The 23,276-nt window shown below is 38.7% G+C and overlaps 1 protein-coding gene across 2 annotated transcripts in view; it reads left to right on the top strand.

The window, feature by feature from the left end:
* Window positions 1-5,682, top strand: part of ADAM28 (ADAM metallopeptidase domain 28) — a 78,179-nt gene extending 72,497 nt beyond the window's left edge. For both annotated transcript variants that reach the window (XM_004005253.6, XM_042243126.2), the window contains 2 exons: window positions 577-655; window positions 4,228-5,682. In XM_004005253.6, coding sequence (XP_004005302.4) covers window positions 577-655; window positions 4,228-4,248 — 100 coding nt within the window. In that variant the 3' untranslated portion in view covers window positions 4,249-5,682. The remainder of the gene's footprint in view (window positions 1-576; window positions 656-4,227) is intronic.
* Window positions 5,683-23,276: the final 17,594 nt, after the last annotated feature.

The raw sequence follows: 23,276 nt of genomic DNA, 5'->3' as shown, positions 1-23,276 counted from the left end.
TAAGATTTACTTATTAGTATTTCCACTTTATAGATGAAAAGGTATATATTTATCCTCACAACAATCCTGCAAGGTTAGGGACTCCACATTTTTACTGATGTGGAAACAGAAGCTCAAGGAGGTAAGCAAGCATGTTTAAAGTCTTGCAACCTAAGTAATGAAATCTAGATTTGCACCTACATCAGTCAATCTTTAAAACATAATCTTGACACTACAGTATCTTTCCAGCATTTTCAAAAGACTGACTTATTCACTCAGAATGGGCTTCTGATAAATATTTAATGAATAAAATAAATCTTTATTTACTTAAAAGACATAATTTAGATAAAAACTGGACTCAAGACCATCATGATTAGATATCATGGCTTGGTAGAGAATCAAAAAGAAAATCAGTGGTGATCATTATGAATTACAGAAAAGGGAAACCCGGAGGATGTCCTAGGGAGCAGAAGAAAAGCCCAGCAGTTACCAAGAAGGACACAGAAGGGCAAAGGAAAGGAGCAGACTTCTCTCAAATCTCCCTCTTGTGGTAAAGACACTGCTAAGTCACTGTAAATGCTATGCTTTTACATACAGGCCACTGTCTACCACTGAGACCGGCCTACACAATCAGAAGAAGAAACCACAGATGGCGAAGACTGTTCAACCCCAAGAGGTGAACCAGAGTCTGTAGCGTGTTTTCTGTGGACCCCAGCTTATGATCCTCTCTCTCTCTTTAGCTGTCATTTCTACTCAGCAATGTTTTACAAATCTATCTCACTAGTATGTAGTACTAGTATGTAGCAAGGACTGCAAGTTTTGTAACTACACATTCAGAAAGTTCGCCTTTGCCTTTTGTTAAATGCAAAAGACTCTCTCTAAAATGCAGAGGTTGCTTTTCTCTCTAAAATGTAGAGGCCGCTTTGCTGTGGTTTACAAAAGGCAAAGAAAATTAAAAAAAAAAAAAAAAAAAAAGAAAGGTAGATGCCAGCTTCCTCTCCCTCTCTTTATCTCTCTCTGTGTGATTCTAGGTCGATTCCTTATTCCTTTTGCAATATCCTGATAATGACGATAATATGTATACTTGTGGGCTTCCCAGGTGGTACTAGTGGTAAAGAATCTGCCTGCCAATGCAGGAGACATCAGACGAGGTTTCGATCCCTGGGTCAGGAAGATCCCCTGCAAGAGGACATGGCAACCCACTCCAGTATTCTTGCCTGGAGAATCCCATGGACAGAAGACCCTGGCAGGCAATAGTTCAAAGAGTCGGACATGACTTAACGACTATAACAGCAACAACATGTACACTTGTATGACAATACATGTAATATGTATAATCTTTAATGCCCTAGTTGTATCCTGCAAGTTTAGAAATTTAGATAGCAATTGGTTAATGATAGTGACATTGATAATAATGTTTTTGATGGAAACATAACCATCTCTGATAGCTTTGTACCCAGCAGAGTGCAGAGACTGGGTCACTATGATTGTCCCTCCAGTTTCTTGGTGCCATCTTAGTTCTGAGCTCACATTATCTGAAAAGGTGCTTATTTGGAAGCTGAAATTAAGAAACTTATTATTTCATTTTTTAAAATTTATATGTTCTTATCAAATGAAAGATTCTTTAAATTCTATAGTGCTTTACAATTTTCAGAGTTTAATATAAATATTTTATGGGCATATGATGAACATAGCTTTCTATGTCTGTTGGCACTGAGTTTATTTCTGAACTGTATGTGTACACCTAAATGAAAGCAGTAAACATATGTGCATGCATGGTAAGTCACTTTTGTCATGTCTGACTCTTTGTGACTTCATGGACCATAACCTGTTGGGCTCCTCTGTCCATGGGATTCTCCAGGCAAGAACACTGGAAGGGGTTGCCATGCCCTGTTCCAGAGGATCTTCCCAACTGAGGGACTGAACCTGCATCTCTTGCATCTCCTGCATTAGCAGTCAGGTTCTTTACCCTTAGCACCACCTGAGAAGACTCGGGAAGCCCGTATGTAAATATAGAGGTTTAGATTATTCCTAGTTTTCTATATCTGAAAATGATTTAGTGAAAGTCACTCAGTTGTGTCTGACTCTTTGCAACCCCATGGACTATACAGTCTATGGAATTCTCTGGGCCAGAACACTGGAGTGGGTACCCTTTCCCTTCCCCAGGGGATCTTTCCAACCCAGGGATCAAACCAAGGTCTCCTACATTGCAGGTGGATTCTTTACCAGCCAAGCCACATAAACCTTTCTTTTAAGCACACCTATTTTCAAGGCCCCATTTTTTAATTAAGTATTTTTTTTAACCTTCGTGCTAGCTACCTACAAATCCAAGTTTTCCTCCACCACTGATTTCTATATCTGTATCATCCTCTTTTCTTGTAAGTATCAGATGGTCACTGGCAATGTTTGAAAGAACCCTTGTGCCCAATGTGAATGATGTCTTTCAAACTCTGGGTTCCATTCTAGGATGCTCTATGCTAACGTGAGAGATTGTAGCCCAAAGGACTATTGGAGAAAGCAAGACCTCCCTCCTCACTATTTATAAATTAGTATGGCTATTATTTTGACTGTTAAAAATAGTTCCGTTATATAATTGTTAAAAAGGGATACATGGTTCTGCTGTAGAAGATGAATTGTCTCCTTCAAAGGATAGTCTCTAGATGCATAGTTTGGAGGACATAAAACTGTATTATAAATTAGATTTTACTTCCTTATTCTAGATAGAATAAGGCCTCCACTAGTCACAGTTTTCTAGAGGAGGAAGTGTATGAGAAAGAGTCCATAAAGGGAAATCCAGAATAAAAGCCAAAACCCATGAAGAGGTAGAGTCATTCATTCAACTGGATCCTGAGAATCTTGCCTCCTACTTGGTACTCTATTGTGAGTAAATGAGAAAGAACTAAAACTTAAGGTCATTTTTTTCAATGATTTTTGCATTTTTGCTGGGAAAGCAAGTCATATACGTATGGAGCACCTGTGCTGTGTGTGCTTAGTTGCTCAGTCATGTCTGACTCTTTGTGACCCTCTGTCTGTGGGCATTCTCCAGGCAAGAATACTGAGCTGGGTTACCATGCCCTCCTCCAGGGGACCTTCCTGACTCAGAGACTGAACCCAGGTCTCCCACATTGCAGGCAAATTCTTTACTGTCTGAGCCACTAGAGAAGCCCATGGAACGCCTCATATGTGATGAGTGCCAAAGTAGATGATGCTACAGAGAAAAGTATGGTGAAGGGATAAGGAATGGGCTACAAATGGTATAGTAAGAGGAAAATCCACTGACCAAGTGGTTGGAGTCTGTACTGGACCCTGAGAGTCAGGTAGAAATTAAAATAAGTGGCCAAGACTTCCCTAGTGGTCCACTGGTTGGGACTTTACCTTCCAATGTGGGGATATAGGTTCAGTCCCTGATTGGGGTCCTAGGATCCCACATGCCTCATGAGAAAAGAACCAAAACATTAAAAAAAAAGGAAGCAATATTGTAACAGATTCTGTAGTCTCTAAAAAGGGTCCACATCAAAAAAATCTTTTAAAAAAAGTAAGTGACAAGGAAGTAAAGAATGACTGAAATAAGGAAATGAGTACAGTAAAGACAAGAATTGAATAACATTTTTAATGCTGACCATTATTTTTGTTTCTATTATAACATAGAAACATAAAAGGACTTTCTTCTACTGTTTTCAAGGATAATCTGGTGTCTAAACCTAAGATTAGTGATACATAGTCAAACTGTTACAATCTTGTAGCACTCCTAGAATCAAGGACAGAAATTCTAACCATGTCTTCCAAGAAGATGTTCACTGAGGACAGTATCTCTATAACTGTGCAATAGGCTTTAGTATCTGTTTGCCCTCTAGTTTGGACAATAACCAAGAGAAAGAAGATGTAAGGGTCTTTACTAGAAAGTGATGACCCCAATATTCTTTGTTTTCTCAGAAGTATTACCCAGGGATAGTGAGATGGAGAAAATTTCCCACAGAAAAACACTCAGCATGATATCACTGCTCTTCTGATCCCCACCTTCTTTCCTAGGAGTACCCATATGGATAGTTTGATCCCAGTGTGATGTTTTTCTCTTTTTCTTTCTCTACCCTCCTGTGTTTCCACTCCTTCATTGTGAAGTATCACAGAATCTATAGAAAAGGACATGTGACTACAAAGAATTCATTTTAACTTCTTAATAGTTAAAGGCTATAGAATATCTACATTTTTAGGAAAAAATCATTATTTAAGAGTTTTGTCTTTCTTTAGGACTCCAATCCAAAAATCTGAAGTAACACCTAAACAACTGTTGCCGGGTAAATGATCAACTTGGAAGACTGGACAATTTGGATGGAAGAGAAATGTACTTACTTCCTCACTATTATTTGCCATCAATACCTAGCAAGGCTACTATTTCTGGATTACACTTCAATGACACAAAATTTCAAGAGAGACATACTCTTGATTGTCTTTGTATGAATTAAAATTTTCTGTTCTCCATACTTATGGGGAAAGAGGATCATTCTAAACAATGAGCTATGAAGCTGATATTTCTAATTAGGTGAATTTCCTAATCTTTCCCACACCCCATTTTTGACCATGATGCTGGCTAATATTTGTTAAAGGACTTGTGCACCTTTATTTTCTCGCTTGCTAGGAATTAATCCACCCTCTAATGATGATAAAAAATAAGAAATCACAGGAAACTGGGAGAAAATTGCACACTCATCATTAAATAAGTAGCAACATCTTAACTGTTTGAACCATGAAACTGTCAAACTAGAACCCTTAGTTACAAAAAAAATATTATATAAACCTTCTCTGGTTTATATATCTTTTTCCTACATTATGTTCTGCAGTCCCTATTAGCTGTGTAATTGGAAGTTCACTACAACTGATTAAGCTTTATTAACTAAATTTTATAGGAATTTGTATAATTCAGTTATTGGCAAGCATAAAGTGAACATTACTAAGTAGAAAAGTTTTAGTTAAATAAATTAATAACATAAACCAGAAATAAATTACTAACATAAACCAGAGTTTGTAAATTGGTGACTTGCAGGATGTTCTTGGACTGCAGATTTATTTTATTTGGCCTGAATAATTTTGGCCAAAAAAGTATTTTCAAATGTTTTGAATGTATTGCCAATATTTAAAAATTGAGAAATCTTGCGTAAACATCCAGATACCAGCATTTTAAAAGTAATCAAATGATTTGTCAATGCTGCAATCACATTGCCAACAGTAACCATTGGCTTAGTTGACTAGTGATGGAACAGAGTTGGTAGATTGCCTACTAAAATTTTCTTCCCTTTCAGAACTCAATTTTTTTTTTCATTTTTTCATATTAAAAAAAAATCTCTGTAATAACCTCTATGGGAAAAGTATCTGCAAAGGAATAGATATATGTTGTTCTTCAGTCACTCAGTCATGTCCAACTCTTTGTGACATAATGGACTGTAGCACGCCAGGCTTCCCTGTCTTTTTTTTTCCCCCTGTCTTTCACCATCTTCCAGAGCTTGTTCAGACTCATGTCAATTGAGTCAGTGATGCTATCCAACCGTCTCATCCTCTGTAGATACATGAAGTGTGTATAATTAAATCACTTATACTGTATACCTAACATTAACACAACATTGTAAATCAACTATATTGCAATATAAAATTAAAAAAAATAATGGTAATCCTAACTCCATCTCCTGAATAAATTTCTGTCACACTAAATCAATCACAATAATCTCATTTCCTTACCAATGGTTGATTGATTAGGAGGTGTGTGTACCATTACTGCAGATTGAGGAGGCAGAGTTACAGGTGCATCCACAGTTGGAGGGCTGAGATTGCATGCCCACTGCTCTCTGGTTCCCTTGGCCACAACCATCTCCTGCAGCCAGGAGGCCAGCATTGTATAGACTGCCTCCCCTGAAGCTACCTGGTTCTCTGGAGCTGTGGGCTCAGCTGGGAGGGATCCAGGATGGCAGGCACGGCATCTGCTCTTTCCCTTGTCTCGCCTCCTCTGTCTTCTAGTCCACCCACCTTTTAGAAGGACAGCTATGTGGAATGCTCTGCTGCCCATGTGTGTTGGACAAAGACACCTTTGAGTTATGGATGTTTTACTGTTTGTAGATTGAAGGAAAGAGACAAAGGGAACATCTCACATTGTCATGATGCTGACATCACTCTTGAAAAGCATTTACTAAGGAGTTTTATATGCAGTTTCCTAAAAGAAAAACTGTTTTTCTTAGTGGTCTAATTCCATTTAGTCATTGACTCTTTTTTTTTAAAAAATTGTCTTCTTATCCTTCTTTCTGAGGTAACTGCATTGAAGTAGGCTTTGGACCAAGGAATATTAAAAACAAAACAAACACAGCAGCATTTTTGCTGATGGGACAAGTCTAGAGATATGTTAGGGAATTTCTAAGAAAGGTATTCTAGTTCTTTCTGGATATGATAGACTGAATAAGATAGAGCAGAAAGATGGAAAGAATACAACCTGGTCTTTTAATGCTGTCATAAATTGGTAGATTAATAACTGCCTGAGTCATTGTGTACTTTCTTGGGACTTCTGTTTATGACCAATAAAATCTGTCAAGTTAGATTTGCTCTTACTTGCCACGGAAGCCATCCTGATTAATAAAGTAACTGCTTCTATTATTGGGATACATGCTTTCCTCTTCAACATCACTGCCACATATTGCTTTCAGAAAAAGACCTTGCTTTGCCAATGACAACTTTAGACATTGCTTAGCAATTAGCCCTGGATTTAATTTCCACTAAGTTACTAAGCAGGAGAAAACTATAGTATGCAATTTATTATGAAAGTGTCTCTTTTTTAAAATTTAACTCTTAGGACTTCCCTGGCTGTCCAGTGGTGAAGATTTCACCTTGCAGTGCAGGAGTTACAAGTTCAATCCCTGGTCTGGGAGCTAAAATTCTACATTCCCAATGGCTAATAAGCTAAAATGTAAAACAGACGTATGCAACAAATTCAATAAAGACTTTAAAACGTAGTTCATATGAAAAAAAATCTGAAAAAACAATTTAACTCTTTTCTCTATCACACCTAGTGTTGAAGTCCATATTCTTTTTTTAAAATAAATTTTAAAAAATGTATTGTGGTAAGAACATTTGACATAACATCTGTCCTCTTGACAGATATTTAAATGTACCATAAAATATTGTTATCTATTAATATAAGTACAATATTATATAGCAGCTCTATATTCTTATTCATCTTTCAAAATGGAAATTTTATACCTATTGATTAGCAATTCCCCATTCCCCATCCACTCCTAATCTTGAAATCACAATTTTATGCTTTGCTTCCGTGAGTTTGCCTATTTTATATATCCCATATAAATGGAATCATGCAATATTTGTTCTTCTGTGATTCATTTTTTATTTAGCATAATGTCCTCCAGGTTCACCCATGCTGTTGCCTATGACAGGATTTCCTTCATTTTTAAAGATTAAGTAATATTCCATTGTATGTATATCAGTTCAGTTCAGTTTAGCCGCTCAGTCGTGTCCGATTCTTTGTGACCCCATGAATCGCAGCACGCCAGGCCTCCCTGTCCATCACCAAGTTCCAGAGTTCACTCAGACTCACGTCCATTGAATCAGTAATGCCATCCAGCCATCTCATCCTTGGTCGTCCCCTTCTCCTCCTGCCCCCAATCCCTCCCAGCATCAGTCTTTTCCAATGAGTCAACTCTTCGCATGAGGTGGCCAAAGTACTGGAGCTTCAGCTTTAGCATCATTCCTTCCAAAGACCACCCAGGACTGATCTCCTTCAGAATGGACTGGTTGGATCTCCTTGCAGTCCAAGGGACTCTCAAGAGTCTTCTCCAACACCATAGTTCAAAAGCATCAATTCTTCTGCACTCAGCCTTCTTCACAGTCCAGCTCTCACATCCGTACATGACTACTGGAAAAACCATATTTAAAAAAAATTCATTCATTTATTGATGGGCATTTACATTGTTTCACATTTTGGGTATTATGAAACATGCTGCAATGAACAAGGGATTGCAGATAACTCTTTGAGATCCTGATTTCACTTCTTTTATATAAATATCCAGAGATGGAAGTGCTGAAACATATGGTAGTTCCATTTTTAATTTTTCTGAGAAATCTTTGTACTGTTTTCCATAGTGGTGCCCCAATTTACACTCCAACTAACAGTGCACAAAGTTTCCCTTTTCTCCACACCATCACCAACTCACGTTGTCTCTGGCCTTTTCAATACTAGCCATCCTAACAGGTATGAGGTGATATTTCATTGTGATTTTGATTTGCATTTCCCTGACGATCAGTGAAGTTGAGCACCTTTTTATATACCTGCTAGTCATTTGTCTGTCTTCTTTGGATAAATGTTTATTTGGTTCCTTTGCCTGTTTTTTAAAACCTAGTTGTTCTCTTGAAAAAATATGTATATAAAATTTGCCATTTTAACCAGTTCCAACTTCACAATTCAGTGGCATTAAGTACATTCGCAATGCTGTGTACCCATCACCACTATCTATTTTCAGAACTCATTCATTACCTCAAACAGAAGTTCTGTATCCATTAAATAACTTCCCATTATTACTTCCCCCAGGCCCTGATAACCTTTCTTCTACCTTCTGTCCATATAAACGTGCTGATTCTAGGTACCGTAATAGGTGGGATTATACAGTATTTTTTTTTCTTTCTTGTAACTTATTTATTTCACTTAGCACAATGTTTTCAAAGTTCATCCATGCTGTAGAATATTTCAGAATATCATTCTTTTTAAAGCCTGATGTGAAGTGAAAGTCACTCAGTCATGTCCGAGTCTTTGTGACCCCATGGACTATACAGTTCATGGAATTCTCCAGGCCAGAATACTGGAGTGGATAGCCTTTCCCTTCTCTAGGGGATCTTCCCAACCCAGGGATTGAACCCAGATCTCCGGCATTGTGGGCATATTCTTTACCAGTTGAGCTACAAGGGAAGCCCTTTAAAGTCTGAGTAGCCTAATATCAATTTTTATAAAGTATTTTTAAAGTCTTTATTGAAGTTGTTACGACATTGCTTCTGTTTTATGTTTTGGTTTTTGGCCATAAAGCATGTCGGATCTTAGCTGCCTAACTGGAAAAGTGAAGTCTTAACCACTGGACTGCCAGGGAAGTCCCCTAATATCATTTTCATATATTTTCTGTTTACAACTGCTAGAGACAATCTCTGGGTGTCCACATCCTCATACACACTATCATGGTGTTCAGACTTTCTCATTTCCTAACCCAGACATGCTTTTCACACTTTGCTTCTTGATGAGTGTCCTTTTAAGTGATAATTTTATTCACTTTAGTCTTAGTATTTTAGAACCTTGTTTTAAAGCAAAGTTCTTGCTGTTCTTTTCTTAGTAAAAACCACAACTCAGGTTGTTTTCTCAGCCTTACCAAGCATCCATGTGAACTTAGTGTTGAAATCCTTATTGTATAACCCTAATGGGGAACTAAAGAAAGCCTATAAGTTTGTCTAAATGAAAAAGAGGGTGATGATAATCTGACTATAGATAATGGTCTCCATCTGGTCATCCTAGTAACTTCTGAGGAATGGGATCTCAGCCCCTCAACTGCAAAAAAATTGTTGCATTTCTCATAGAGAAGGGGCTTCCCTGGTGGCTCAGATGTTAAAGAATCTGCCGGCAATATAGGAAACCTAGGTTTGATCCCTGGGTTGAGAAGATCCCCAGGGAAGGGAATGGCCACCCACTCCAGTATTCTTGCCTGGAGAATTCTATAAACAGAGGAGCCTGGTAGGAGGGCTACAGTCCACGGGGTTGCAAAGAGTCAGACATGACTGAGTGACTAACACTTTCATAGACAAGGACCCTGAGTCACAGGCCAAGTGTGACTATAACCAGAATGGAGTCCACAGGAGTCAGTTCTAGGCAGAAATTCCTTTGGTCTTATTTTCCAATAGCAAGCTGAGCAGATCTAGTGGAAAGCTGAAGTGTCAGATGGGGAACTGGAGAAAGTCAAGAGAAAATTGAAGAAAATGTACAGAAAAGCATAAGGAAAAGTAAAAAAAATGAATTTATGCTTTTGAATTGTGGTGCTGGCATTTACTCTTGAGAGTCCCTTGGACAGCACAGAGATCAAACTCAGTTAATTTTAAAGAAAATCAACCCTGAATATTCATTGGAAGGACTGATGCTGAAACTCCAATACTTTGGCCACCTGATGCAAAGAACTGACTCATTGGAAAAGACCCTGATGCTGGGAAAGATTGAAGGCAGGAGGCGGAGGGGATGATAGAGGATAAGATGGTTGGATGGCATCACCAGCTCAATGAACATGAGTTTGAGCAAACTCCAGGAGATGGTGAAGGACAGGGAAGCCTGGCATGCTGCAGTCTATGGGGTCACAAAAAGTCAGATGCAACTTAGTGACTGAACAACAACAACAACAAAATTGCTATGTGGGGGAAATATACAACACATCAGGATAAAAGCAGAGACAATTCCCCTGGTTTTACGATTAACTAGAGTCCCTTGGACTGCAAGGAGATCCAACCAGTCCATTCTGAAGAAGATCAGCCCTGGGATTTCTTTGGAAGGAATGATGCTAAAGCTGAAACTCCAGTACTTTGGCCACCTCATGCGAAGAGTTAACTCATTGGAAAAGACTTTGATGCCGAGAGGGATTGGGGGCAGGAGGAAAAGGGGACGACAGAGGATGAGATGGCTGGATGGCATCACTGACTCGATGGACGTGAGTCTGAGTGAACTCCGGAACTTGGTGATGGACAGGGAGGCCTGGAATGCTGCGATTCATGGGGTCGCAAATAGTCACACACGACTGAGCAACTGAACGGAACTGAACCTTTTAGACTTAGTAAATCACTTGAACTCTGTGGGCATCTTTAAATTTCCACACCTATGAAATGCAATGAACAATTCATAAATTGCCAATATCTAAATAGGATTTTCTAAGACACGTGTTTTTCTTTGAAAAAAGGAAAGGAGAAAAGAAGAGAAATAAATGTCCATTGTGTAGAAGGGCAGATAATGTCCATATGTCTAGGATCTACCCATAACATAATTACATTCTTGGCTTTGTCAAAGGTGTGGCCCTCTCTGTACAGCCTACTGTTTCACATGTCTTTGAGCAGGAAATAGGGCCGAGTTACTTATTATCTGTAGATATTTCATCAATGAGACCCTATTTTTCTCTGTGGTTATTCTGCCTATGAAGTGCTTTTAGAATTTTCTTCGTATCCTCATTCATATTCCTTTTCTTCCATTACATCTAAATCTCAGTCAAAACTTCTGGGTTAAACTCAACACTGTTGAAGATTTGGGGCTGCCATGTGAAACAACCCTGAAATGATAGTTGGGGGAAATCAACAAGCACTGAATGTATAAAACTTTTATAAAAAAGAAAAATTAAAACTGATTGTAAATTTGGTGATTTTTTTAAAAGGTTAGAATACCATAGGGTAGTGTAAAAATTTATAATTATAGAATGCAATATGATTTATACAAATCTGTGTATATACGTGTGCACAGATGTCTTCATTTAATTCTTCTAACATTGTCTTCACTGGGGCTTCCCTGGTAGCTCAGATGGTAAAGAATCTGCCTATAATGCAGGAGACCTGGGTTCAATCCCTGGGTCAGGAATAATCCCTGGAGAAGGAAATGACAAACCATTCCAGTATTCTTGCCTGGAGCATCCCATGGATGGAAGAGCCTGGTGGACTATAGTCCATGGGGATCACAAAAAGTCAGACATGACTAAGCAGCTAAGCATGCAAGCATGCATTTTACAATGAGAAAACAAAAATAAAATGAGAATATTTTTCTCTAGATTACTCAGCTAGGAACTGTTGAAATAGGGACTCAAACCCAACTCTTCTGAATCTAAGAGTTTAGTTCCTTCTACACAAACTGTCTACAGCAAAACGATCTTGCACAGGAAAGCACATTTAGTGTTAATAGTACCAAGTATGGAAATCCGATTTTATCTCCAGCTATCATTTCTTTTCTACAATATTACTAGTGACAATCTGTCTGATATTGAAGTCAAATCTTATGTCTCTTGGCTCTCCACTACTATTTCTTCTCTCCATTCTGGCCACTAATGATTAGCAAAGAGTGTTGAAATGTTATATAGTCAACAAGTCCTTAATAGAAGTCTTCTGTCCAGATTCTAGATTTATGCATTATGCAACTTACACTTACCTGTGTTTCTTGTTCTTTAATTAAAACATCTATAAAAATGCCAGTTTATTTATATTATGTTGACCTAGAGGACAGAAATATTAATCTCTTTCCATGCTGTCCCAGGGCTCACAGCCTCATTCTAAAAAATGACATAAATAAATATGGAAATATAATCATTGCTAAAATAACAGCATAAAGGAGCTCATGGGAAAAATTTGTCAAAGAAGGGAATGAGAAGTTTCTCAGGAAGGTATCATTTAAACCTTAAAATAGTAGGTTTGTCAGGCCTATAAAGGAAATAAAAAGAAAGGGACATTCTAGGAAGATAATGAGATTCAACAATAGCATATATAAAGTCATGGTTCAGCAGGTTTATCAAGGTTAGACTGAAATAAAGCATTTTATTTACTCAATAATGCATTTTATTTACTTATTTTTGAGTCTTTTTATATATTTATATACATTGCACACACAAATTGAGCAGGTTTCAAAACGCATAAAAGAAAATTAGAAAGCAAAACAAGATATTTCAGTGGTTGCCTGGGAAAAGGATGGATGGAAGGGATAGTTAGGGATTTGGGGATGGACATGTACACACTGCTATATTTAGAATGGATAGCCAAAAAGGACCTAGTTTATAGCACAGGGAACTCTGTTCAATGTTAAGTGGCAGCCTGAATGGGAGGGGATTTTGGGGGAGACTGGATACATGAGTATATATGGGTGAGTACTTTCACTGTTTACCTGAAACTATCACAACAGTGTCTGTTACTTGGCTATATCTCAATACAAAATAAAAAGTTAAAAAAATAAAAATCTCACCTAGGGAAAAAAAGCAATAACATTCCAGAAACCATAAAGCCATGGGTAAGATGAGACCAGTGAAATATAAAACACACAGCCCTACATGGTTGATAAGTATGTGCTCCAAGTTCTCTTCCAAACTATTGGGAAAAAAAAAGCAAACAAACAAGAGAAGTAAACAAGATTGATAGGAGATTTATAGTGTCCATAAAGTAAAATTAATGTACTATCAACAAGGATAATAAAATTATATAAACAGGACAAAGCCAGCCAGCTAAGTTCAGTTCAGTTGTTCAGTCCTTTGCGACTGCATAGACTGGAGCACGCCAGGCTTCCCTGTCCATCACCAACTTCCAGAGCTAGCTCAAACTCATGTCCATCAGGTCAGTGATGCCACAGCCATCTTGTCTTCTGTTGTCCCCTTCTCTTCCTGCCTTTAATCTTTCCCAGTATCAGGGTCTTTTCTAATGAACCAGCCCTTCTCATCAGGTGGTGAAAGTATTGGCACTTCAGCTTCAGCATCAGTCCTTCCAATGAATATTTGGGATTGATTTCCTTCATGATGGACTGGTTGGATCTCCTTGCAGTCCAAAGGACTCTCAAGAGCCTTCTCCAACACCACAGTTCAAAAGCATCAATTCATCAGCGCTTAGCCTTCTTTATGGTCCAACTCTCACATCCACACATGACTACTGGGAAAACAAACCAGCCAGTCAAATAATAAAAATCAATGATTCAGAAGGAACACAGTTCTTCCTGCTTGGCTAGGGATGTGGGAGGAATGAATCTGCAGAATACATAGGCTAGTGCCATACAAATGCTTCCCTGGCAGCTCAGCAGTCAAGAATCCAGCTGCAATGCAGGAGATGCAGTTTGGATCTCTGGGTAGGGAAGATCCCCTGGAGAAGGGCATGACAACCTACTTCAGTATTCTTGCCTGGAGAAGCACATGGACGGAGGAACCTGGTGGGCTGCAGTCCATAGGGCCGCAAAGAGTCGGACATGGCTGATGCAACTGAACATGCACATGGACTATAAAAATTAACAGAAACAACTTGTAAAGAATCAAGAACAAACTATATTTATATTTGAGATGCTTATATTTATCTTGGTGGTTGCTGAATGAGAAATTGTATAAGGATATCAAGTATAAGCAACAGAATATATGCAGCTATGCATGTGTGCTCAATTACTTCTGTCTTTGTGAACCTATGAACAGCAGCCCGCCAGACTTCTCTGTTCATGGGATTCTCCAGACAAGAATACTGCAGTGGGCTGCCATGCCCTCCTCCAGGGAATCTTCCTGACCCAGGAATCTAACTCCTGCATTGCAGGCGGATTCTTTACCACTGAACAGCCAGGGAAGCCTATATGCAACTATAGCAGAAACCAGCAATTGGGATAATCTGATTAGCTGCAGCAAACACTCACGGTTCACTCATCTTATTTTGGTTCATTCCCATGACTGTAGAGAGGAGACAAAGATTTTATTTTCTAGAGACGTTTTAGGTTCACAGTAAAATTGACTGGAAGGTACAGAGATTTCCCATATGCGCCCTGCCCCCCACATGCACAACCTCCCCCATTATCAACATTCCCCACTGGAGTTGTACATTTGTCACAGTAGATGAAACTACATTGATATACCATTACAATTCAAAATCCTTAATTTACATTCAGTTCAGTTCAGTTCAGTTGCTCAGTCATGTCTGACTCTTTGTAACCCCATGAATTGCAGCACGCCAGGCCTCCCTGTCCATCACCAACTCCCGGAGTTCACTCAAACTCACGTCCATTGAGTCGGTGATGCCATACAGCCATCTCATCCTCTGTCGTCCCCTTCTCCTCCTGCCCCCAATCACTCCCAGCATCAGAGTCTTTTCCAATAAGTCAACTCTTTGCATGAGGTGGCCAAAGTACTGGAATTTCAGCTTTAGCATCATTCCTTCCAAAGACCACCCAGGACTGATTTCCTTTAGAATGGACTGGTCGGATCTCCTTGCAGTCCAAGGGACTCTCAAGAGTCTTTTCCAACACCACAGTTCAAAAGCATCAATTCTTCAGTGCTCAGCTTTCTTCACAGTCCAACTCTCACATCCATACATGACCACTGGAAAAACCATAGCCTTGACTAGACAGACCTTTGTTGGCAAAGTAATGTCTCTGCTTTTCAATATGCTATCTAGGTTGGTCGTAACTTTTCCTCCGAGGAGGAAGCATCTTTTAATTTCATGGCTGCAATCATCATCTGCCTGCCGTGATTTTGGAGCCTCCCAAAATAAAGTCTGACACTGTTTCCACTGTTTCCCATCTATTTCCCATGAAGTGATGGGACCAGATGCCATGATCTTCGTTTTCTGAATGTTGAGCTTTAAGCCAACTTTTTCACTCTCCACTTTCACTTTCATCAGGAGGCTTTTTTGTTCCTCTTCACTTCCTGCCATAAGGGTGGTGTCATCTGCATATCTGAGGTTATTGATATTTCTCGCAGCAATCTTGATTCCAGCTTGTGCTTCTTCCAGCCCAGTGTTTCTCATGATGTACACTGCATATAAGTTAAATAAACAGGGTGACAATATACAGCCTTGATGTAGGGTCCATCTTTAGTGTTATGTGTCCTAGGGATGGGACAAACACACAACGATGCCATATAGCCACCATTAGAGTACTAGACAAAGTATTGTATGGTTGTTATTGTTTAGTCTCTAAGTCATGTCTGACTCTTTTGGAACCCCATGGACTGTAGCCCTCAGGCTCCTCTATCCATGGGATTTTCCAGGCAAGAATACTGGAGTGGGTTGCTGGGTTGTCATTCCCTTCTTCAAGGAATCTTCCTGATCCAGTGATCAAACTGACCCAGGGATCAAACCTGCATCTCCTGCATTGGCAGGCAGATTCTTGACCACTGAGCCACCTGGGAAGCATTTGTAAGGTACTTGCCTCTTTTTTCTGAAGATTCTTTCCTCCCACTGTCCTAGCCCCTAGAAACCATTGTCATACAGTTGAAATCAAAAGTATGTAACTTTTCTCATATTGGCTTCTGTCACGTGGTCATATGCATTTGCTTCTTCCATGTCTTTTCATTCTCAGTAGTTCATTTATTTTTACTGCTGAATAAAATTCCATTTCTAGATATACTGCTATTTATTTATCCATTCAACTACTGAAGGATATCTTAGTTAATTCCAATTTATGGCAGTTATGAGAAAGCTGCTGTAATTGTCCATATTCAGGTATTTACACAAACTTAAATTTTCATTCATTTGGCTAAATACCAAGGAGTGAGATTGCTGGACTGTATAGTTATGCTAAACTGTCTTCCAAAGTGGCTGAAACATTTTGCTTTTCCACTAGCATATAATGAGAACTCCTATTGCTTTACATCCTCCCCAGCATTTGATGCTATCAGTGCTCTGGATTTTGGCCATTCTAATAGGTGTGTAGTGGTATCTTCAGTTCATTTCAGTCACTTAGTCGTGTCTGAATTGTTGCGACCCCATGGACTGTAGCACACCAGGCTTCCCTATCCATCACCAACACCCAGAGCTTGCTAAAACTCATGTCCACCAAGTTGGTGATACATCTAATCATCTCATCCTCTGTCATCCCCTTCTCCTTCTGCCTTCAATTTTTCCCAGCATCAGGGTTTTTTCCAGTGATCATGTATGGACATGTGAGTTGGACCATAAAGAAAGCTGAATGCTGAAGAATTGATGCTTTTGAACTGTGGTGTTGAAGACTCTTGAGAGTCCCTTGGACTGCAAGGAGATCCAACCAGTCAATCCTAAAGGAAATCAGTCCTGAGTATTCATTGGAAGGACTGATGCTGAAGCTGAAGCTCCAATACTTTGGCCACCTGATGCAAAGAACTGACTCATAGGCACCTTTTATTTTGTTGTAACTGAAGATAATGCCATAATCAAACTTACATTTGAGCCTTCTAATTTCTCTTGAGATGATAAATCTTCCACATGCAAAGGCTCAAGTGACCTCAAATAATACCTCCATTAGCAATGTGTGGGTCTCACAACTAAAGATATAAGAGATATTTGATTTAGGCTTCTGCTTTTTTCTTGAAACTCTAAATAGAGAAGCAAATAGGAAAAAAGAAGTGACCTTTGATATGAATTGGTTTTATAACTAGAAAGGGGTTTTGAGGGACTCATTCAACAGAATGATCTAATTCTAAGCAAATTTAGTGAGGAAAGAAAACATGTGTATCTTGCTTATATTTAAAAATCATCCAGGGATTTGGAGCAAAGAGCTGATGTGGCCCAGCTGACTATTTCTTTGGTCCAAGAAGAACTTAAGACAACTGGAAGACTTCCCTGGATAATGTGGGAATGACTGTGGGCTTGTTTTTAGATTTCTGTGTGTGGTTTTGGCTTGGATCAGGAGGCAGCTTGGGCAAGTCTGTGAGAGGGTAAATAAGACAGGAACAGGATGCATTGTGCTCCACTGGCTGTTTGCCAGCTTTGCTTTGACTACGGTTGTCTACTATACCTACCACAACTGGGATAAGCCCTGGCGGACTCAGGGATAAAATCAGGGCAAAAGAGAAACCCTGAGCAGTAAGAATTCAGAGGAAATGAGACTAATCCCTGAAAGTTGCTTTCCCACCCCATCAGCTCTAACTGACAGAGGAAGTTAACTAAGGACTTTTCCTTACTAATGTTGTTTCTCTAGGTGCAAAAGGTGAAGTTCTGAGAACTGTCTGTGAGTGTTGAGTAACTGACTTTTTTCCTGGTCTTTGAGGTTTTTCAGCCTATGGGAGACTTATCAACTTCCTACTTTCTAGCTTTTCTAGCTGACAATATCTGAGGCTGTCCATCTCTACATGTATTGCTTAATGGAATAAGTAACAGTGTCATGTAAAAATGAGGTAGCTGACCCCAAAATAACACATTAAGGAAGCAAACATTTCCAAAGATAAATGATAGTAGAAATGTTAAAATCCAGATAATAAAAATTCCCCAAAGACAGAAAATTCAAAAAAGTAGAGATAAGGAAATAACTTGAATAATGGAAATGAATTTTCCAGACTTAAGAAAGAGAAAAGAGCATGGTGTGAGAAAAACCATGGAAAGTCAAAAGAAGAAGAGGAGCAAAACATTAAAAAAAAATTGTGCCCCTAGCTAGTTATAGAAAATTTAGGAACATTAAAACAAAGGAAAAAAATCCAGTGATTCCAAGAGAAATAGTATATCACATAGAAAACAACCAAGATTATATTGATACCACATTTTCCAACAGCTGTAATAGATGCAAGAAGAAAATACAATAGCAATTTTAAAATATTGAAGGAAAAGAACTTAGAACTATGATTTTATGCCCAACCAAACTCTTTATTCAATTATCAGAGTTTGATTCAAAAATATTCTCAAGCATTATGGGCTATAAAAATTAATGACATAAAGACCCACTTGAAAGCCTTTTATATAAATTAATAAATAAGAAGAAAGAAAATCCAGAGTATACCACAAGAGATATATGAAACAGAGATGATCAAATACCTTGATAAAATGTATGTATCCTAAAACAAAATCATTATAGCCCCCCAAAAGTGTATTCATAATTTCCCTGATTTGAAAATCTAGGTAATTCTATCCAAGAAAACTTTTTGTTTTGATGGACGTCTTCTATATCATCACCCTGCAACATGGGAGTCACCAGCAACATAGTTATTGAGTACTTGAGATATGACTTCTGTGACCGTGGAACTGAATGTTTCAATTATATTTAAATTAATGTTAACCTTAATAGCCGCATGTGGCTAGTGACTATTTTTTAGACAGTGTAAGTCTAGGTAGTACTTTCACAGCATCATCTTTTACGACTTAAAATATCTCAACTGGAATTCCATCACCTCCACTATCTTTGTTTGTAGTGATGCCTCCTAAGGCCCACTTGACTTTGCACACATTCCACAATGTCTAGCTCTAGGTTGGTGATCACACCATCATGATAATCTGGGTCATGAAGATTTTTTTGTACGGTTCTTCTGTGTATTCTTGCCACTTCTTCTTAATATCTTCTGCTTTTGTTAGGTCCATACAATTTCTGTCATTTATTGTGCCCATCTTTGCATGAAATGTTCCGTTGGTATCTCTAATTTTCTTGAAGAGATCTCTAGACTTCCCCATTCTGTTGTTTTCCTCTATTTCTTTGCATTGATCACTGAGGAAAGCTTTCCTATCTCTCCTTGCTATTCTTTGGAACTCTGCATTCAAATGGGTATATCTTCCCTTTTTCTCCTTTACCTTTCACTTCTTTTCTATTCACAGCTATTTGTAAGGCCTCCTCAGACAACCATTTTGCCTTTTTGCATTTCTTTTTCTTGGGGATGGTCTTGATCCCTGTCTCCTGTACAATGTCACGAACCTCCATCCATAGTTCATCAGGCACTCTCTCTATCAGATGTAATCCCTTGAATCTATCTGTCACTTTCTCTGTATAACCTTAAGGGATTTGATTGAGGTCATACCTGAATGGTCTAGTGGTTTTCCCTACTTTCTTAAATTTAAGTCTGAATTTGCCAATAAGGAGTTCATGATCTGAGCCACAGTCAGCTCCTGGTCTTTTTTTTTTTTTTTTTTTTTTTTGCTGACTGTATAGAGCTTCTCCATCTTTTAGTTCAGTAGCCCAGTCGTGTCCGACTCTTTGCGACCCCATGAACTGCAGCACACAAGGCCTCCCTGTCCATCACCAACTCCCAGAGTTCACTCAGACTCGCATCCATCGAGTCAGTGATGCCATCCAACCATATCATCCTTGGTTGTCCCCTTCTCCTCCTGCCCCCAATCCCTTCCAGCATCAAAATCTGCAAAAAATATAATCAATCTGATTTTGGTATTGACCATCTGATGATGTCCACATGTAGAGTCTTCTCTTTGTTGTTGGAAGAGGGTGTTTGCTATGACCAGTGCGTTCTTTAGGCAAAACACTTAGCTTTTGCCCTATTTCATTCTGTACTCCAAGATCAAATTTGCCTGTTACTCCAGGCATTTATTGACTCCCTACTTTTGCATTCCAGCCCCCTATAATGAAAAAGACATCTTTGGGGGGGGGGGTGTTAATTCTAGAATGTCTTGTAGTTCTTCATAGAACTGTTCAATTTCTTCAGCATCACTGGTCAGGACACAGACTTGGATTACTGTGATATTGAATGGTTTGCCTTGGAAACAAACTGAGATCATTCTGTTCTTTTTGAGATTGCATCCAAGTATTGCATTTTGGACTCTTTTGTTGACTTTGTCGGCTACTCCATTTCTTTGAAGGGATTCTTGCCCACAGTAGTAGATATAATGATCATCTGAGTTAAATTCACCCATTCCAGTCCATTTTAGTTTGCTGATTCCTAAAATGTCGATCTTCACTGGTCATCTCTTGTTTGACCACTTCCAATTTGCTTTGATTCATGATCATGGCAAATAGATGAGGAAACAGTGGAAACAGTGACAGACTTTATTTTCTTGAACTCCAAAATCACTGCAGATGGTGACTGCAGCCATGAAACTAAAAGACACTTGTTTCTTGGAAGAAAAGTTGTGATCAACCTAGACAACATACTAAAAAGCAGAGACATTACTTTGCCAACAAAGGTCCATCTAGTGAAAGCTATGGTTTTTCCAGTAGTCATGTATGCATGTGAGAGTTGGACCACAAAGAAAGCTGAGCACCAAGGAACTGATGCTTTTGAACTATGGTGTTGGAGAAGACTCTTGAGAGTTCCTTGGACAGCAAGAAGATCTCACCAGTCCATCCTAAAGGAAATCAGTCCTGATTATTCATTGGAAGGACTGATATTGAAGCTGAAACTGCAATACTTTGGTCACCTGATGTGAAGAACTGACTCATTGGAAAAGCCCCTGATGCTATGAAAGATTGAAGGCAGGAGAAGGGGACAACAGAGAATGAGATGGTTGGATGGCATCACTGACTCAATGGACATGAGTTTGAGTAAATCCTGGGAGTAGGCAATGGACAGGGAGGCCTGGTGTGCTGCAGTCCATGGGGTCGCAAAGAGTCGGAGAGAGACTGAACTGAACTGAATTGAAGTCTAGGTAATATCAACACAATGTTGGACTTGGGAAAGAGGAAGGAATATGAGAGCCAGGTGAATTCTTTTATTCGGGGGAGAAATAGTTGTCAATTATTTAGTTGATGAGTATAAATAAGTTTTAATTATGGGCAAGAAGACTTGAGTGGGCTACCTTGCACTCCTCCAGGGGATCTTCCTGACCCAGGGATTGAATCTCCCTGGGTCTCTCACATCTCCTGCATTGGCAGGTGAGTTCTTTACCACTAGCACCACCTGGGAAGCCCATACATGTATATACACATACATATATCCCCTCCTTTTGTACTTTCTTCCCATTCAGGACACCGGAGTACACTAAGTAGAGTTCCCTGTGCTATACAGTATATTGTCACTAGTTACCTATTTCATACATAATATCAATAGTGTATATGTATCAACCCCTATGTTTAATTATTCTACACCCTCTCTTCTCATCTCAAACCTCTCACTCAACCCATTAATCACTATCCTCGCATATTTTTAAAATAGACTTTTTCCTTGAAGCAATTGAAGCCATCATGGATATCTCCCTGAATAAAATATTTAAAATATTTTACTTCTCGTATTAAGCAATTCTTCTATGTCAGTGACTTAAGAGACAGATATTACATTACATACCTTTTGGGTGATTTGTACTAAGTATCTTTGAGTCATCTATAAATTGGGAATCATAATCTTTGAATCAAAGACTGAAATCTATTACAATTACCAAATAAAAGAATGCATGAAAAATATTTACATTTTAAGGGATTTTGTCATTTTTATTTATGCTGCTGTTTTATTTCTAGTGAAACAGTATTTAAACAACTTCCCTAATCACCAAGTATAGTTTATCATGAAACTTTCCAATTACTGTTAAGTTGTTGAGTTTTATGGGAACAAAATTCTCTGTGGTCAGGATATTTGCCATGATTTCTTAGTGTTATGGTCATAAATTAAGCCCTATGTTTAGTAATTCCTTGGATATTTTATTCAGAAGAGTACATGTATATATCATTCCTTGTTCCCTCCAGATGCATTAAGTAAACAACCCTTTCACTGCTATTTCCCCAATTTTAATTTATAGACTGATACTCAACTGTCTGACAAACAGCATCAGTATCTTGGGCAGATAGTGCAGTTTACAAACTTCTTTCACTGAACATTCATATTTTTAAACATCTGTTATCTTCAGGGTACCATCCTCCTGAAGGACACACCAGGATTTATATATCCTCCCTTTAAGAGTTTTAACTAAACTGCAGCTCCCACTAACTGACCAAACTGGAAGATGGCATCTGTAAAATTCATACAGTTGCTCAAACTCCACCTTAAAAATCATTCAAGATTTTTCTATATCTCTTAGTTGCTACATCTAATCAATTAGCAAATGTGATAATTTTATGAGCTAACTATTTCTAAGATATGTACCAATATGAACCATTGTCTTCAAGGCCTTTAATATTTGTCTCTCCATAAGCTTGTTGTTGATTAGTCACTAAGTTGTTTCCAACCCTTTGAAATCCTGTAGATCATAGCCCACCAGGCTCCTCTGTTCGTGGGATTTCCCAGGCAAGAATACCAGGATGGGGTGAATACATACTTTTTATGCTGTATTCAAGTCATGGAAATGGACTGTAGTTATACATACATTTGTGTTTTCTACATATCCATTGGCTTTTCTCACTTAGTTTTCGCTCACCAAAATACTCCTTCCACTGTTTCTTTTCTAGCTAATAATAATCTGACCCTCTCCCTGCACCCTCACCCCCTGCACCAAATGATGTATTCTAAAATCTACCTGAATATAATGCACAAGCCTCTGTCACAATATTTACCATTTGCATAAACTGTATCTATTTGTAGATTAATCTCTATTATTAGACTTTATTACAGGAATACTAAGGATAGTATCGGGCTTCCCTGGCAGCTCAGCTGGTAAAGAATCCACCTGCAAAGCAGTAGATCTGGTTCAGTTCCTGGATCAGGAAGATCTGCTGGAGAAGGGGATAGACTACCCACTCCAGTATTCTTGGGCCTCCCTGGTGGCTCAGACGGTCAAGAATCCACCTGCAATGCGGGAGAACTGGTGTTCAATTGGAAACCACTGAACAACTTACACTTTCATTGTCAAGGACAGTATCAGGGTCATCTTGAAATGCCCAGAAATGCAGTATTAATTTAGTGTAAACTCAAATTAACATGATCTCAATAAATATTTAATTTATCTTGCAATATTAGTAGTATGCTGCTGCTGCTAAG

The sequence above is a fragment of the Ovis aries genome, chromosome 2, assembly GCF_016772045.2.
Source record: "Ovis aries strain OAR_USU_Benz2616 breed Rambouillet chromosome 2, ARS-UI_Ramb_v3.0, whole genome shotgun sequence".
NCBI lineage: Eukaryota > Metazoa > Chordata > Mammalia > Artiodactyla > Bovidae > Ovis > Ovis aries.
This window is presented reverse-complemented; position numbering and strand designations above follow the sequence as displayed.